This window comes from Nicotiana sylvestris, chromosome 7, assembly GCF_000393655.2.
Source record: "Nicotiana sylvestris chromosome 7, ASM39365v2, whole genome shotgun sequence".
NCBI lineage: Eukaryota > Viridiplantae > Streptophyta > Magnoliopsida > Solanales > Solanaceae > Nicotiana > Nicotiana sylvestris.
This window is the reverse complement of record NC_091063.1, coordinates 127,566,536-127,584,258: the sequence shown is the minus strand read 5'-3', so window position 1 is coordinate 127,584,258 and position 17,723 is coordinate 127,566,536. Positions and strand designations below refer to the sequence as shown.

The window sequence follows — 17,723 nt, the reverse complement described above, 5'->3', positions numbered from 1 at the left end:
CTATCAATCTCTTGAGTACGCCCCAATTCCTTATTGGACCAATTTCAGAGACTCAAGCTCTCTTTTTCAAGAAGAGCTCAAGTCAACTAAACACAAACTAGTGTTTGAAACCACTAATTCAATAATTAAACATGAAATTAGCCCAAATATCAAACACCCATAGTCAATCTAGCCCTAAAACACAAGACCCATCAATTACCCACACTAGAGTTGAGCTCAACCCTAGCTTATGGGTTTAGCTACTCATAATTGAAGAAGAAAAACAAGAAATAGATGAAGAACAACTCATAATAATTAATTACTAAGATAAACAATAAGATTCAATGTTGAAATGTAGATAAAATTTCCCAAAATAGCTAAAGACTTCGAACCCACGAACGCAGCTACAGCTAAAAGCTATGTGATACCCTAAAAATGGGAAAATAAGATATTTATACTAAACTAAAAAAATCTGGACAAAAAGTGGGGCTAGTGCGGACCGCACAAAATGGTGTGCAACCACACTAAGGCTCTGCACTTGAAAACCTATCTCTCTGAACTCAGGCACTACGGACCGTAGAGAATGGACTGCGGCCGCGGAGGCTTCTAGTGCGGTCCACATGAAATGGAGCGCGGACCGCATTGGCTTGAAACTCGAAAGTTGGCAACTCTCTGATCCTTCTTACTGCGGACCGCACTAAATCAAGTGCAGCCGCATTGATCCTAGTGTGGACCGCACAAAACCTAGTGCGGTCGCATTGCCCTTTTTGCCTGAATGCCACCTCTCTAAACCTCCTTGTGCGGACCGCACAGAATGGTGTGTGGCCGCATTGGTGGGGTTCAGACTACCCACTCTCTGTATCCAGGTAGTACGGACCACACAAAATGTAGTGCGGCCGCATAGGGACCAATGCGGACCGCACAAAATGTAGTGCAGCCGCAGCCCCAAGGTTCAATTTTCAGGACTTTCATCAATGCGGTACGCACAAAATGTTACTATGGACCACACAGAAACGACCGCGGTCCGCATTGAGTGCCCAGTTGTGGTACTAAGTTAGGGTTTTATGAATTTTGATTCTAAGCCCAATTTTTCACCTAAGTAGGGTCCCTAAGTGATTGCCCAGTGCTTTTAACTATCTAAGTCTACTTTAATCAAGAATTTAACAACCCTAATGCAGAAACTATGGGAGGAACAAAATGAAAGGCAAGAAAAACAAAAATAAAATAAAATAAAGGAAAATAACAAAATTAAAGCAATTAGAATGAAGTTAAGTTACCAGATGTGAGATAAAATGAAGCTTAACAAGTCCAAACAATGAATTACGAGCAATATGGAGTATGAACAGTGTTTTTATAATGTTTGAGAGCAAAGAGATCGAAAAGTGTAACCGTTGGGCCTCAGGTACTATTTATAGAAAAAGTCCTGGGGCCCAGCTTACCTACCCCAGTGCGGACCGCACAAAATGGACCACAGTCCGCACTATTAGCCTTTTTCAAGTTTACACAGGCAACCCACTGCAGTCCGCACAAAATGCCATGCGGCCGAAGTGGTCCACCGCAGACCGCACAAAATGTACTGCGGCCACGGTGGCAAACTTTAGAGAGTTGGACATTTCCTCCTTCACTAGTGCGGTCCGCACTAAATATAGTGCGGCCGCATTGCAAAGTTCAGAGGCCTGAAGACTTTTTTCACTATGTCCTGCACTGCACCAACACAATCCTGTAATATCTCACAACCAGTTAGCCCAAAAATCAATCCTACACTACAATGAAAATCAAATAAAACAAGAAGAAAAACACATGGATTGCCTCCCAAGAAGCGCCTGATTTAACGTTGCGGCACGACGCAGGTTATCATCACATCATTTGAGATGAAGAAGTGCCACTACGTGGCTGTCATCTATTTTCCAAGATAATGCTCGACCCGGTGCCCATTAACTCTGAAGACCTCTCCATTTTTGTTTTTCAAATCAAGATCACCAAAAGGGATCACACACACCACTTCAAAAGGTCCACTCCATTTTGATTTAAGCTTTCCCGGAAACAGATGTAACCGAGAATTGAACAAGAGAACCAAAACACCTATTTTAAACTCCTTTCTACGAGTATATTTATCATGAAGGTACTTCATCTTGTCCTTGTATAAGGACGAACTGGAGTAGGCATGGAATCAGAATTCATCAAGTTCATTAAGCTGCTCTAAACGAAGGTTGGCTGCAACATCCCACTCAAGATTTAGCTTCCTCAAAGCCCACATGGCCTTGTGCTCTAACTCGACCGGTAGATGACAAGCTTTCCCAAACACCAACCGATACTGAGACATACCAATCGGAGCCTTGTAAGCAGTCTTATAAGCCCATAGAGCGTCATCCAACTTCTTTGACCAATCGGTCCTATTTGAATTGACCGTTTTTGACAATATGCTTTTGATTTCCCTGTTGGAGACTTCAACTTGACCACTTGCTTAAGGATGATAGGGAGTAAAACTTTGTGATTGACACCATACTTTGAAAGCAAAGTGTCGAAAGCTCTATTGCAAAAATAAGACCCCCCATCACTTATGATTGCATGAGGAGTACCAAACTTTGTAAAAATTCGTTTCTTGAGAAATGCAACAACACTCCGGGCCTCATTATTGGGCAAATCCACGGCTTCAACCCACTTTGAAACATAGTCCACCACCACAAGAATGTAAGTGTTCCCACAAGAGCTAACAAATGGGCCCATGAAATCAATGCCCCATACATCAAAGATATCCACTTCAAGAATTGTATTGAGAGGCATCTCATCTTTCTTCGAAATTCCACCCGCTCTTTGGCATTCATCACATCTCTTTACAAAATCGCCCGCATCTTTGAACAAAGTTGGCCAATAAAACCCACAACTAAGAACTTTAGAAGCCGTCCTTACCCCGCCGTGATGGCCACCATAGGGAGAAGAATGACAAGCCTCCAAGATACTCAATTGCTCTTCCTCTGGGACACACCTTCGGATCACACTATCCGTGCAAATCTTAAACAAGTACGACTCATCTCAATAGAAATCCAAACTATCCCGCTTGAGCTTCTTCCTTTGGTTAGAAGAGAGCCTATACGGGATTATACCAGTCACAAGGAAATTAGCAACATCGGCAAACCATGTCATATCATTCATCGACACCGAAATGAGTTGTTCGTTGGGAAATGAATCATTGATCTCTGGGCCATCACGAGGCCTCCCCTCCTCCTCCAAGCGGGACAAGTGGTCCGCCACTTGGTTCTCACTACCCTTCTGGTCCACAATCTCCAAATCAAACTCTTGAAGTAACAAGACCCATCGCATCAGTCTAGCTTTGGAATCCTTCTTTGTCATCAAGTACCGGAGTGCGGCATGGTCGGTATGAATAATAACCTTAGCACCCATAATATACGGCTGGAATTTTTCCATTGCGAACACAATAGCCAAAAGTTCTTTCTCGGTCACTGTGTAGTTCATTTGAGCATCATTCATTGTCTTGCTCGCATAGTACACCAGATGAAACATTTTGTTCACTCTTTGACCCAAAACCACCCCAACCGCAACATCGCTCGCATCACACATAAGCTCAAAGGGTAAGCTCCAATTAGGCGCGGTAATGATAGGAGTGTTGGTCAACTTATGCTTGAGAAGTTCAAAGGCTTGCATACATTTTTCATCAAACACGAACTTAGCATCTTTTTCCAACAACTTGCACAAGGGATTCACTACCTTCGAAAAGTCTTTGATAAATTTCCGGTAGAACCCCGCATGACCAAGAAAACTTCAAACTTCCTTGATAGATGTAGGGGGAGGGAGCCTTGAAATCACTTTGATCTTTGTTTTATCCACCTCAATGCCATGTTTCAAAATTTTATGCCCAAGAACAATTCCTTCTTCCACCATAAAGTGGCATTTCTCCCAATTGAGGACAAGATTGGTTTCTTCACAATGGGCCAAAACTCTATCAAGATTCTTCAAGCACTCATCAAATGAATCCCCCACAATAGTAAAGTCGTCCATGAACACCTCCAAAATGTCTTCCACCATATTGGTGAAAATGGCCATCATACACCGCTGAAATGTAGCCAGTGCGTTACACAACCCAAAAGGCATCCTAAAGAAGGCAAAAGTGCCATATGGACAAGTGAATGTGGTCTTATCCTGATCATCCGGAGCAATCAAGATTTGGTTGTACCCAGAATACCCATCCAAGAAACAGTAGAAGGCACGCAAGTCGATCTAACATCTGATCAAGAAAAGCCAAAGGAAAGTGATCCTTGCGGGTCACTTTGTTCAACTTGCGGTAATCCATGCATACCCTCCAATCGGTGACGGTTCTGGTAGGAATCACCTCATTTTGTGAATTTGCAACCACGGTCATGCCACCCTTCTTCAGTACACATTTCACCGGTGAAGTCCAAGAGCTATCAAAGATGGGGTACACAACCCCGACATCCAACCACTTGATCACCTCCTTTTTCACAACTTCTTGCATTGCCTTGTTCAACCTCCTTTAATGCTCCAAGGAAGGCTTTGCATCATCTTCCAGAATAATCTTGTGTATACAGAATGCAGGGCTTATCCTCCGAATATCAACTAAAGTCCATCCAATTGCCTTTTTCCACTTTTGAAGCACCGCCAATGTGGCATCAACCTGCAGTTTAGTAAGACAAGAAGAAAGAATAACTGACAAAGTAGAATTTGAGCCTAAGAACTCATACCTAAGGTGTGGAGGCAGTGGTTTCAACTCCAACACCGGAGGCTCCTCAATTGAAGGTTTTGTTGGTGGAGTCTTTCTATTCTCAAGGTCCAAAGATAATTTCCTAGACTCATAAGAATAAGAGCCCTTCCATGTAAAGCATTCATGCACTCCACCCGGCTTGCATCCTCATTGACATCAAGATTCAATAGTACGGCCTCCAATGGGTCCTCCACATTGATCATTGCACTGGTGTCATCAATTATCACTGCTGTGACGAGGTCAACAAAAGAGCACACCTCGGTACTGTTGGGCTGCTTCATTGATTTGCACACATGAAAGACCACCTTTTCATCACCCACCCGGAAGGTGAGTTCCCCTGCTTCCACATCAACCAATGTCTTCCCCGTATCTAGGAAAGGTCTTTCCAATATGATAGGAACTTCATAGTCCACCTCGCAATCCAAGATCACAAAGTCAGCTGGCAAGATAAATTTGTCCACCCGGACAAGCACATCATCAATAATACCCAATGGTCTCTTCATTGTTCTATCTGCCATTTGTAATCTCATAGACGTCGGCCTCGGCTGCCTGATACCCAAAGTCTTGAAAACGGAATAGGGCATCAAATTGATACTAGCCCCCAAATCACATAGAGCTTTAGCAAAATCCACACTCCCAGTGGTGCAACGAATGGTGAAAGCACCGAGATCTTCAAGCTTCGGGGCCATTGAATGCACTATAGCACTAACTTGGTGAGTCATCTTTATAGTTTCACAATAGATAGAATGCTTCTTTGTGACCAAGTCTTACATGAATTTTGCATAGCCCGCCATTTGTTCAAGATCCTCCACCAAATGCACATTAATGGACAAGCTCTTCATCATGTCAATGAACTTTTTATCCGCCAACTCATCCCAAGTAGTGATGGAATGGTTGGGAAGTCGCTCGAGCCAATCCAATGCCTTCCCCCTAAGTGAGAATGGAAAGAGTCTTAACCGGAGAACATCCTTGGACACATTAGTTTGCTTGCTCCCCCAACATGTATCCACGAACCCCTTAAGATGTTTGTAAGCATTTTGATTTGCAGCGCCCGTGAAATACCCACGCTGCTCTAGTAAAAGTCAACATTACATTGGTTATTTTAAAATTGCTCGCCCAGATTCGGGGTGGGACAATATCACTTGCATAGCCTTGGTTCAGAAGCACTCTAGGAGCCACTCTTGGAGGTGCTGGAGGAGGGTCTGGAATATTGTTATTATTATTCGCATTGGCCTGGCGGCCTCTACGTTGTCCTTGAGGTACAAGAGGCACCTCATCATCTCCGATATTATCTACCTCCTCCCCCGCAATCACATTTCCAAGAGGGTCATTAGCATTGTTCGCTACCATTTGGTACCTGAGTTATGACACAAACAAGTTAGTAACAAAGAAGGAAAGAAGAACAATAAACAAAACTAATTAAATAGATAGCCAAAACCGTTAGCACCCCGGCAAAGGTGCCAAAAAGTTGATCGAAGCCTACCTTGCACTACTATTGAGTAGCGAGAGAGGATCGAAGCAGCTTTTACCCGATTTAGGGTCAGGATCGATTTCCACAGAGAGCTAGAAGTTGGAGTTGGGTATCTATCTAATTTAGGGTTGTGTACGTGTTCCAAATTACACTTCTAAACATTTTTGGGTTTTTGTTTTACTTCTAATTTTATCAAACTACAATGGTGAATTAAACAAGAATAAGCTAAGAGTAAAATGTTGTGGGTTGCTCAAATGGTTTAAAAGGCACTAGGGTAGTGACTTCCACCTAGGTGGTCAATTAACGAATACTTGAGTCTAAGGCATAATTGACATATTTGGGGAGTATGATATAACCGTTGCACGATTTTACCCACTCTACACCTCTCGGTGGTTTGAGTGATTTTGCCTGAATTGACTTTCTCAAGACAATTGGGTATGCAAATTTGCGCAAGCAATCAAGGTTCAAGTCAGGTATTACTCTCTCGAGGTTTAACCCTTTAATTGGAGCTATCAATCTCTTGAGTACGCCCCAATTCCTTGTTGGACCAATTTCAGAGACTCAAGCTCTCTTTCTCAAGAAGAGCTCAAGTCAACTAAACTCAAATTAGTGTTTGCAACCACTAATTCAACAATTAAACATGAAATTAGCCCAAATATCAAACACCCATAGTCAATCTAGCCCTAAAACACAAGACCCATCAATTACCCACACTAGGGTTGAGCCATAACCCTAGCTTATGGGTTTAGCTACTCATAATTGAAGAAGAAAAACAAGAAATAGATGAAGAACAACTCATATTAATTAATTACTAAGATAAACAATAAGATTCAGTGTTGAAATATAGATAAAATTGCCCAAAATAGCTAAAGACTTCGAACTCACGAGCGCAGATACAGCTAAAAACTATGTGATACCCTAAAAATGGGAAAAGAAGCTATTTATACTAAGCTAAAAAATCTGGACAAAAATTCCCCTGCGGGGCTAGTGCGGACCGCACAAAATGGTGGACCGCCGTACTAAGGCTCTGCACTTGAAAACCCATCTCTCTGAACTCAGGCACTGCGGACCGCAGAGAATGGACTGCAGCCGCGGAGGCTTCTTGTGCGGTCTGCATGAAATGGAGCGCGGACCACATTGGCTTGAAACTCGGAAGTTGGCAACTCTCTGATCCTTCTTACTACGAACTGCACTAAATCGAGTGCGACCGTATTGATCCTAGTGCAGACCGCACAAAACCTAGTGCGGCCGTATTGCCCTTTTTGCTTAAATGCCACCTCTCTGAACCTCCTTGTGCGGACCGCACAGAATGGTGTGCGGCCGTTTTGGGCCTGTTTTGCCTAAGCTTTGTCTTGTCTTGGTACTTGTGCAAGTTTCACTTCTTTTGAGCTGATCTTTGACATCTTGTTCACTTTGTGATCAAAGCTGCAATCAAGCATAACTTGTGAGCCTTTTGGGACTATTTTGTATGAATTTCTAATCAAAACATAAGCAAAAAGGAGTATAAAGTGCATCAAAATCCCTAGTTATCATGCATTACTGTGTTAATGTCAAGGCGGGACAATTTAAACCATGGGAGTTTCCCGCATGTTACGGGCCATTTGAGCATCATTTGGAGAAAATGTAGGTACATTATTCACGTATCACACATGAGGATGATCGGTTTGGCAGGTATGTAATGAGAGAGGACAGATACAAGTGCAAAACACTTAGGCAAAGTCGCAACTACATCACCAATGCCTTGATTGCTTTGTCAAGTGTGGAAGAGTATTATTTTAGGTATCAGCTGGACCTACCATATACTCAGGATTGCAAAGGTTTATGCCCAGAATTAGACATGCAGAGTTACAAGATATGCTATAAAAGATTGGAAAGCAATGGTTATTCATGTTCAAATCCAGGCATGACTCCTTAAGGAATATGCTTCATAGTTCTTTTTGGACTATCAAAGTTGAGCTCTATACTCAATTTTTGTAACGACCTAAAAACCAAATAGTTGTGATGACACCTAACCCAATCCGCCAGGTAAGCTAATTACCAACTATCCAATTCGAATGATATTAATAAAATAATTAAATAGAAGAAATTATCTAAATCTTTTATATTTCCCAATGACTAGTAGTACAAATCATGAGCTTCTAAGATTAGAATTTATAAAGCTGGTATGAAATAAATACATCATCTGTTCGAAAAGTACATAAACAAATTTTTATGATCTAAGGCTACCATGAACAAGATGCAGCTACAACCGAAACACAGGTACGTCTTCAATTCCAGCTCCCGTCGATCACAGCAATATCAACAGCCAACATCTGCATGCAAGGTGCAGGAGTGTAGTATGAGTACAACTAACCCCATGTACTCAATAAGTAACAAACCTAACCTTAGGTCGAAAGTAGTGACGAGCTGGAACAAAGGTCGGGTCCAACACCAATAGCCAACAACAGTTCATAACAACGTAAGGCAAGTAATGAAAGAAGTAACTCAGAGATAAAATGCTCAGCTTTCTCATAATTTCCTGAAAAATAGTTCCACTTTTCAAATATATCAGTGAAAACCCAAATCCTTTACCTAAATCGTCGAAAATACAAGTAATTTGAAAACTGTAATTTTTTCCAAAAATCCTTTCAACAATGAATAAGATGTTTCATTTTTTTTCCAGATAGCAAGTGTAAAATACCTCTCTATGCCCATATGTCAATATGTGTAAGAAGTCATAAATGACGTAATACCATACAACGTGAGGTAAATGCATCTCTATGCCTGTATGTCATGTGTGCATGTCAATGCAATGTATCTTAAAGATGAACTCATGTACTCACACTTTCAGAGTACTCAATCTTCCTATCTCACACTATCACGACTCGGATTTCCCACCGTCGGGACCGTGATGACGCCTAACATCGCACTCGCTAGACAAGCCAACGTTAGAGTTATATTCATTTTTTCTTTACATTTTCATAATATAAAATTAAAAAAACTAATTCGAAAGAAATAAAGGCGGAAGTACATATTAAACCAATTTTATATATGCTATTAACAACTCCAAAATTGTTACCACCCAGAAACAGGTGTCACAACTCACGAACATTCTATGAATAACTACAAGTATGGGTTTGAAAGAAGAAAATACATCTATCTCGGAAAGAAATAAACAGAAATAAGGAAAAACATAAAAAGGGGACGCCAGGACCTGCGGATGCCAATAGGACTACTTTGGGTCTCCTGAATGAAGTATCAACAACCGATCTCTCGATCAGCCACTACCAGCTCTTAAATCTGTACAGAAAGTGCAGAGTGTAGTATCAGTACAACTGACCCTATGAATTGGTAAGTGTCGAGCCTAATCTCGGCGAGGTAGTGACAAGGCTACGGCAGGGCATATACAATATAACCTGTAATAGTATATAATAAAGCAAAAAGGAAATATAGAATGAAATGGAATAGTAACTTGCAACAAATAAATACAGAACCCAAATAATTTTCCAGTATTCAGCTATAACCAATCCTTATGAGAGTTTCAATACTACGGAATAAAATCACAACAGAGGAAGAATACATAATCAACAAAATGATGCGACGTACATCCCGATCCCACCATATAACAAGTAAGAATATGAACATTCACCCTTATTTCTCTTTGTTGCGGCGTGCAACCCGATTCCACCAGTCCACCCTTATTACTCCTCAATATATCACCCTTATTCCTCCTGTTGAAAGGAATGAGTTAAGAATCATTTACCTATGATTTGGGGAAGAAATAGTCTTTGGAAAATCGCCTCTTGAAGTTTAAGTTTTGAAAAATGGGAGAATGAATGAAAAATCCCGTCTAAGTCCAAGGTTATCAGTTGTAAATTGATTGAATGAGTCCCAAAGGCTCACAAGTTTTGCTTGATTGCAGGTTTGATCAACAAGGTGACATGATGTCAAAAATCAGCTCAAAAGGAGTGAAACTTGCACAAGTATCAAGACAAGACAAAGCTCAGACAAAGAAAAGGTCAGTGCGGCCGCATACCATTCTGTGCGGTCCGCACAAGCGAGGTTCAGAGAGTATGATATTCAGGCAAAAAGGGCAATGCAGCCACACTAGGTTTTATGCGGTCCACACTGGGATCAATGTGGCCGCACTCGATTTAGTGTGGTCCGCAGTAAGAAGGATCAGAGAGTTGCCATTTCTGAGTTTCAAGCCAATGCAGTCCGCGCTCCATTTCATGCGGACCGCACTAGAAGCCTCCGCGGTCGCACTACATTCTGTGAGGTTTGCATTGCCTGAGTTCAGAGAGATGGATTTTTATGTTAAGAGCCTTAGTGCGGTCGCACTAGCCCCGCAGGGGTATTTTTGTCTAGATTTTTCAGCTTAGTATAAATAGCTTCTTTTCCCATTTTTAGGTCATCAGATAGTTTTAGCGAAGAGTTGCACTCATGGGTTTGAATATTTTAGCTATTTTGGGCAATTTTATCTACATTTCAACATTGAAGCTTCTTATTTATCTTAGTAATTAATTAATATGAGTTATTCTTCATCTATTTCTTGCTTTTCTTCTTTAATTATGAGTAGCTAAACCCATAAGCTAGGGTTGTGGCTCAATCCTAGTGTTAATTGATGGGTCATGTGTTTTAGCGCTATATTGACTATGAGTGTTTGATATTTGGGCTAATTTCATGTTTAACTGCTGAATTAGTGGTTGCAAACACTAGTTTGTGTTTAATTGACTTGAGCTCTTCTTGAGAAAGAGAGCTTGAGTCTCTGAAATTTATCCAACAAAGAATTGGGGCGTACTCAAGAGATTGATATCCCCAATTAAAGGGTTAAACCTCGAGAGAGTAATACCCGACTTGAACCTTGATTGCTTGTGCAAATTTGTATACCCAATTGGTCTTGAGAAAGTCAATTCGGGCAAAATCACTTGAACCATCGAGAGGTGCAGAGTGGGTAAACTCGTGCAACGGTTATATCATACTCCCCAAATATGTCAATTATGCCTTCGACTTAAGTATTCGTCAATTGACCACCTAGGCGAAAGTCACTACCCTAGTGCCTTTTAAACCATTTGAACAACCTGCAACATTTTACTCTTAGCTTATTCTAGTTTAATTTACCATTGTAGTTTGATAAAAGTAGAAGTAAAACAAAAAGGCAAAAATGTTTAGAAGTGTAATTTGAAACACATACCCAACTCTAAATTAGATAGATACCCGACTCCAACATCTAGCTCTCTATGGAAATCGATCCCGATCATAAATCGGGTAAAAGCTGCTTCGACCCTCTCTCGCTACTCAATAGTAGAGCAAGGTAGGCTTCGATAAGCTATCGCAATTGTGAAGCCTTCACAATTCCTTCTGCTTTCGCAAATGCGAGGAAAGTGTCACAATTGCGATCGCTGACCTCGCAAATGCGAACAAAAGATCGCATTTGCGACCATACCCCTCCTAGACTCCTTTCACATTTGTGAAGGTTTGTTCGCATTTGGGAACTCTGCTGGCCCAGCCTTCTAATTGCAATTGCGATGAAAGGCTCTCAAATGCAGACCGTGCTGGGCTTGCAATTGCGATGCCTGATCTCGTAATTGCGAGATCAGGGGCCTGCAACAAGCTGAAGCATACCAACAATATCCTCTAAGTCCCAAATCCCTCCGTAGCCTATCCGAAACTCACCCGAGCCCTCAAAGCTCTAAACCAAACATGTACACAAGTCTTAAAACATCATACAAACTTGTTTGTGCGATCAAATTGAAAAAATAACATCTAAAAGTACGGAATTAACACCAAAACACATGAAATTTTCATGATAGTTTCAAATCTTCTAACTTTTCAACCAAAGGTCCGAATCACGTCAAATCAATTTCATTTTTCACCAAATTTCACAGATAAGGTTTAAATATCATAACAGTCCTATACTGGGCTTCGAAACCAAAATACGGGCCCAATACCAACAAGATCAAATCCTTTAAATTATTACATTTTCAGTCTTATCAATTTCCTTCAAAAATTTATTTCTCGGGCTAGGGACCTTGGAATTTGATTCCGAGCATACGCCCAGGTCCCATATTTTTCTACGAACCCTCCGGGACCGTCGGAACATGGGTCCGGGTTCATTTACCCAAAACGTTGACCGAAGTCAACAAAAATCAGTTATTTAGGCCAAATATTATCATTTCATAAATTTTTCACATAAGGGCTTTCTGGATACATGTTCAGACTATGCACAAAAATCAAGGAGAGATAAAATGAGGTTTTAAGGCCTTGGAATACGAATTCGAGTTCTAAAATAGAAGATGACCCTTTGGGTCATCACATTCTCCACCTCTATAACAACCGTTCGTCCTCGAACGGACATAGAAAAGTACCTGAGCCGGTGAAAAAATGGGGATATCTGCTCCGCATATCGGAATTGGACTCCCAGGTAGCTGCCTTAACAAGCTGACCTCTCTACTACACTCGAACCAAAGAATGACTCTTTGATCTCAACTATCGAACCTGCTAGTCTAGAATAGCTACCGGCTCCTCCCAGGTAGCTGCCTCAACAGGCTGACCTCCTTGTTGCGGCGTGCACCCTGATCCTACCAGTCCACCCTTATTACTCCTCAATATATCACCCTTATTCCTCCTGTTGTGGCATGCAATCCAATCCCACTTGTCCACCCTTATTACTCCTTGTTGTGGCACACAACCCCATCCCACCAAACAATCACATTTCACCCTTTTTCCTCCTGTTGCGGCGTGCAACCCGATCCCACCATATCAGTACCAATCATAAAATAAGAACAAGTATTTCACAATTTAGCTCAAAACCCTCCACAACATTTATACCTCAAACCAAAACAACGGGAAATCTATACTGTTATGAAACTTCATTAGTTAATACTACACAACGAGACCAACCAAAGGTTACCATGAAGTACCAATAAACCAACTTAAACCAACAATATAATATGATGAAACTACGAAATAATTAATGCATTCAGTAGAGAAAACAACATTTAACAAGAAGCAATTAGACATGGAAGCATCAATAAGCAAGTAGCAGCTAAGACAGGAAAATAATATACTAGGAACGGGGAAGGGAATAGTCTAAACAGGTAATTTGGCGGTGCATAGGTACTCGTTACCACACCAATATGCCACACACATGGAATTTCACATAGCAATTAAGTCGCGGATCCCTAATCCCTCAAGTCAAAGTTAGACCAAACACTTATCTCAAGCCAACGGGCAATTCAAAGCTCAATTACTGCTTTACCTCTCGATTCCACCTCCACTCCACTCGTATCTAGTCATAATTAACTTAATAACATCAATTATCGCTAAAGAAATCAATTCCAACACATAATTATAGATTCCCCAACATTTTCCCCAAAAGGTCAAAAATTAACTCCGGGCCCGCTTGGTCAAAACCTGATTACCCATTCTACCCAAAAACCCCTAGATTCTAGGATGAAATCTTGTAAAAAGATGTAATAGATTGAAAGGAATGAGTTAAGAATCATTTACCTATGATTTGGGGGAAGAAATGGTCTTAGGAAAATCGCCTCTTGAATTTTAGATTTTGAAAAATGGGAGAATGAATGAAAAATCCCGTCTAAGTCCAAGGTTATCAGCTGCAGATGTCGTATTTGCGACCTGAGCTACGCAAATGTGAAGCTCGCAATTGCGAAGGGGCTATCGCAATTGCGAAGCCTTCACAATTCCTGTTGTCTTCGCAAATGCGAGGAAAGTGTCGCAATTGCGATTACTGACCTCGCAAATGCAAACAAAAGATCGCATTTGCGATCCATAACCCTCCTGGACTCCCTTCGCATTAGCAAAGGTTTGTTCGCATTTGCGAACTCTGCTGGCCCAGCCTTCTAATTACAAGTGCGATGAAAGGCTCACAAATGCGAACCCTGCTGGGCTCGCAATTATGATGCCTGATCTTACAATTGCGAGATCAGGGGCCTACAACAAGCTGAAGCATACTAGCAATATCCTCTAAGTCTTAAATCACTTCGTAGCCTATCCGAAACTCACGCGAGCCCTTGGGGCTCCAAACCAAACATGCACACAAGTCTTAAAACATCATACGAACTTGCTTGTGCGATCAAATAGCCAAAACAACATCTAAAACTACAGATTTAACACCAAAAACATGAAATTTTCAAGGTTGTTTCAAAACTTCAAACTTTTCAACCAAAGGTCCGAATCACGTCAAATCAATTCTGTTTTCACCAAATTTCACAGATAAGGTTTAAATATCATAACATACTTATACGTGACTTCGGAACCAAAACACGGGCCCGATACCAACAAGATTAAATCCTTTAAATTATTACATTTCCAGTCTTATCAATTTTGTTAAAATATTTATTTCTCTAGCTAGGGACCTCGGAATTCGATTCTGGGCATGCGCCCAGGTCCCATGTTTTTCTACGGACCCTCCGGAACCGTCAGAATATGGGTCCGGGTCTGTTTACCCAAAATGTTGACCGAAGTCAACAAAAATCAACTTTTTAGGTCAAAAATTATCATTCCATAAATTTTCCACATAAGGGCTTTTGCACGCAAATCGAGGAGAGATAAAATGAGTTTTTAAGGCCTCGGAACACGAATTCGAGTTCTAAAATAGAAGATGACCCTTTAAGTCATCACACTCATCATGCTTAATCACTCAGTATTGTATATGGCCAATCCGGTCCAGGGAAGATCCATCCTGGAATATATACATTAATTGACCATCAATCACTTAGTATGAGTAGGGCCAAATCCAGCCCATGGGGAAGATCCATCCCCAGGTATACAAATGCTTCGGACAAGATCCATGTCTAGGAAAGATCCATCCCTCAATATAATCAACTGCACTCACTTGGGGAGTGTGCAGACTCTGGAGGGGCTCATTTAGCCCAAGCACTATCATAAATTAGTATAACTGTTGCGGTGTGCAACCCGATCCTATAAATGTCACTCATAATCAGGCCCTCGGCCTCACTTAGTCATCAATCTCTCAAGTCTCTCGGGCTCATAATGCCATGAAACTAGCCCAAAATGATGATATGATGTGTCAATAAATGGTAATAGAGACTGAGATATGATATGCATATGAATGCGTATGACTGAGTATACAAAGCAATGAAAGTAGATAACTCAACAACAGAAATGACCTCAGTGGGTCCCAACATGATAAACATGTAGCCTAGACATGGTTTCTAACATGGATCACAGCTTAATAGCTCAAGTATGTAGAAATTTCATGGTTACAGGTAAGATCAGGTAACTACATAGTACCATAGAAATAACAGAGTCACAATTTACACGGTGCACACCCACACGCCCGTCACCTAGCATGTGCGTTACCTCAACACCAATCACATAGCATCGAATTCGAGGTTTCATACCCTCAGCACCAAGTTTAGAGTGTTACTTACCTCGAACAAGCCAAATCCAATACCCAACAAGACAAATGATGCTCCAAAATTGCCATCCTGTGCGTATCAACCTCTGAACTGCTCAAAACTAGCCAAAAGTAACTCAAGTACATCAAATAATGCCAAAAGAAACAAACCCAATCGATAAATGTCGAATCTTTAATCAATATTCCCAAATCGACCAAAACGTCAAACTGGGGATCACACCTCAGAACCTAACAAAACATATAAAATCCAATAACTCATTCAATTACGAGTCCAACCATATTAGTTTCACTCAAATCCGACTCCGAATCGATTTTCAAAACTCAAAAATTCGCATTATGAAACTTTTGGCAAAACCCCCCTAATTTCCTCTTTAAAATTTACAATCCAATTACCAAAAATGAAGATAAATTCACTAAATATAACCAAAATCAAGTAGAGAACACTTACCCCAATTCATATGGTGAAAATCGCCTCAAATATTTGTCGCGACCCAAATCAAAGGGCCGCGACGGGTGCCTGAGTCCTACCTGTCAAACACCCCTAAGCATGCGTCTAAGCTATAAAATTGATTAAAATCTATTGAATTACGAGAATAACATTCATGAAGAAAACTTATCCAAAAGATATATATACATATACGTGCAGATTACAGTGGGCGAGCCGACATGGCCGCGATAGACAACTATATACCCAAAACTGAAGGCCGGCAAGACCACATACTATCCAACTGTGCATAACATCTACAGACCTCTAATAGAAATGCAACTGTACAAAAACGGGACTGAGACACATCATACCCATATATATGTACAATCATATCGTACCAAAATCAAAAGCAGCTCCGGATCAAGTGGAGTACGCCAACTCTCGCTGATCAAGGATCCTAATAAGGGGGACCGTCAGCTTGCCTACCTGCACCTGCAAGCATGAAATGCAGGCCCCGTGAAATAGGGCATTAGTACAAAAAATTTACTGAGTATGTAAGGCGTGAAAATCAATACGTAAAAGACATAGATAGAACATGGAATAAAGAAATTCATCTATAAATATGAATAACTTTATAAATTCTGAAACATTTATAATGTTATGCACGTGTATATAAATATCCTATCATGCATGAGTATATGTGTACATAACATCATCAAGCCACTGAGGGCATCCCATCAAATCATCTTGGCTACTGTGGGCAACATCATCAACATATACCAATTGACCAGGTGGTGGTGCGTATATAACGCCGTAACCTTTTTCCCATATATATATATATATACATATATACATACATACATACATACATATATATATATATATACATACATATATATATATACATACATACATATATATATATATACATATATATATATATATATAAATACGCGTATATAACGCCATCTAGTCATGGGCCACTGTACATGTATAAGTGAATGAAATGCATGAAAAATATGTAATAATCTCAATATTCCTTTCCGATAAACTTTTTTAACTGTGTATTATTCTGAGACCCATAACAGAAGATATAATAATATGTCACATGGGGAATCAAGAACACAGAGACTCCTAGTATTTCTATGAATAGAGTCGTTTATGAAAACTGTGCATTTGCTCGTTTCTTCTGTATAACTTGGACCATGCCAAAAAGAAAGAAGGAATGGCCTTAACATACCCGGAGTAGGGAAAACTCCATATAATATTCTTGGAAAAGATTGTACCGTACTCCTTTAGAACCACAAAAGTTTACATTGCTACGATTCCAACAAATTCTCGTTGGAAGCTTTTGTGAATTGAATTTAGCTTCTGCTCCTAATGTATTTTGAACTAATAAAGGATGATATATGATTGTTACTAATGACTAATGGACGTTCTGATCCCTTTGTCCAAGTGAAAAATGAGATAAGACTTATCACAAGTCTTATTTTGTTAAATTCCAATTTAACCTTAGGTAGCCACCTAGGCGTAAATGACTAAGAGTCATTCTTAGTCTTGTGGCTTTGTGCCACGTTTTGGGGGGAGGGGGAGTATAATTTATTAATTTTTATGCACTTATTAGTTAACTGGGTAATGTCCTGTTACCCGGTAATTAATTAATTACCCGCATAATTTAAAAATTGCCTCAAATTACTTAAAATTCTACTTATTTTTAATATAC

General features: G+C 40.5%; 2 protein-coding genes across 2 annotated transcripts; both read right to left on the bottom strand.

Annotated features, from left to right (window-relative positions):
* Window positions 1-2,149: 2,149 nt before the first annotated feature.
* Window positions 2,150-4,471, bottom strand: LOC138873751 (uncharacterized). The gene is made up of 3 exons (XM_070152228.1): window positions 4,328-4,471; window positions 2,486-2,640; window positions 2,150-2,372 (listed from the first exon to the last, which is right to left on the bottom strand). Exons 1-3 carry the CDS (start codon window positions 4,469-4,471, stop codon window positions 2,150-2,152), a joined length of 522 nt encoding a protein of 173 aa, XP_070008329.1.
* An 18-nt stretch (window positions 4,472-4,489) lies between these two features.
* Window positions 4,490-5,439, bottom strand: LOC138873750 (uncharacterized). The gene is made up of 2 exons (XM_070152227.1): window positions 5,023-5,439; window positions 4,490-4,630 (listed from the first exon to the last, which is right to left on the bottom strand). Exons 1-2 carry the CDS (start codon window positions 5,437-5,439, stop codon window positions 4,490-4,492), a joined length of 558 nt encoding a protein of 185 aa, XP_070008328.1.
* Window positions 5,440-17,723: the final 12,284 nt, after the last annotated feature.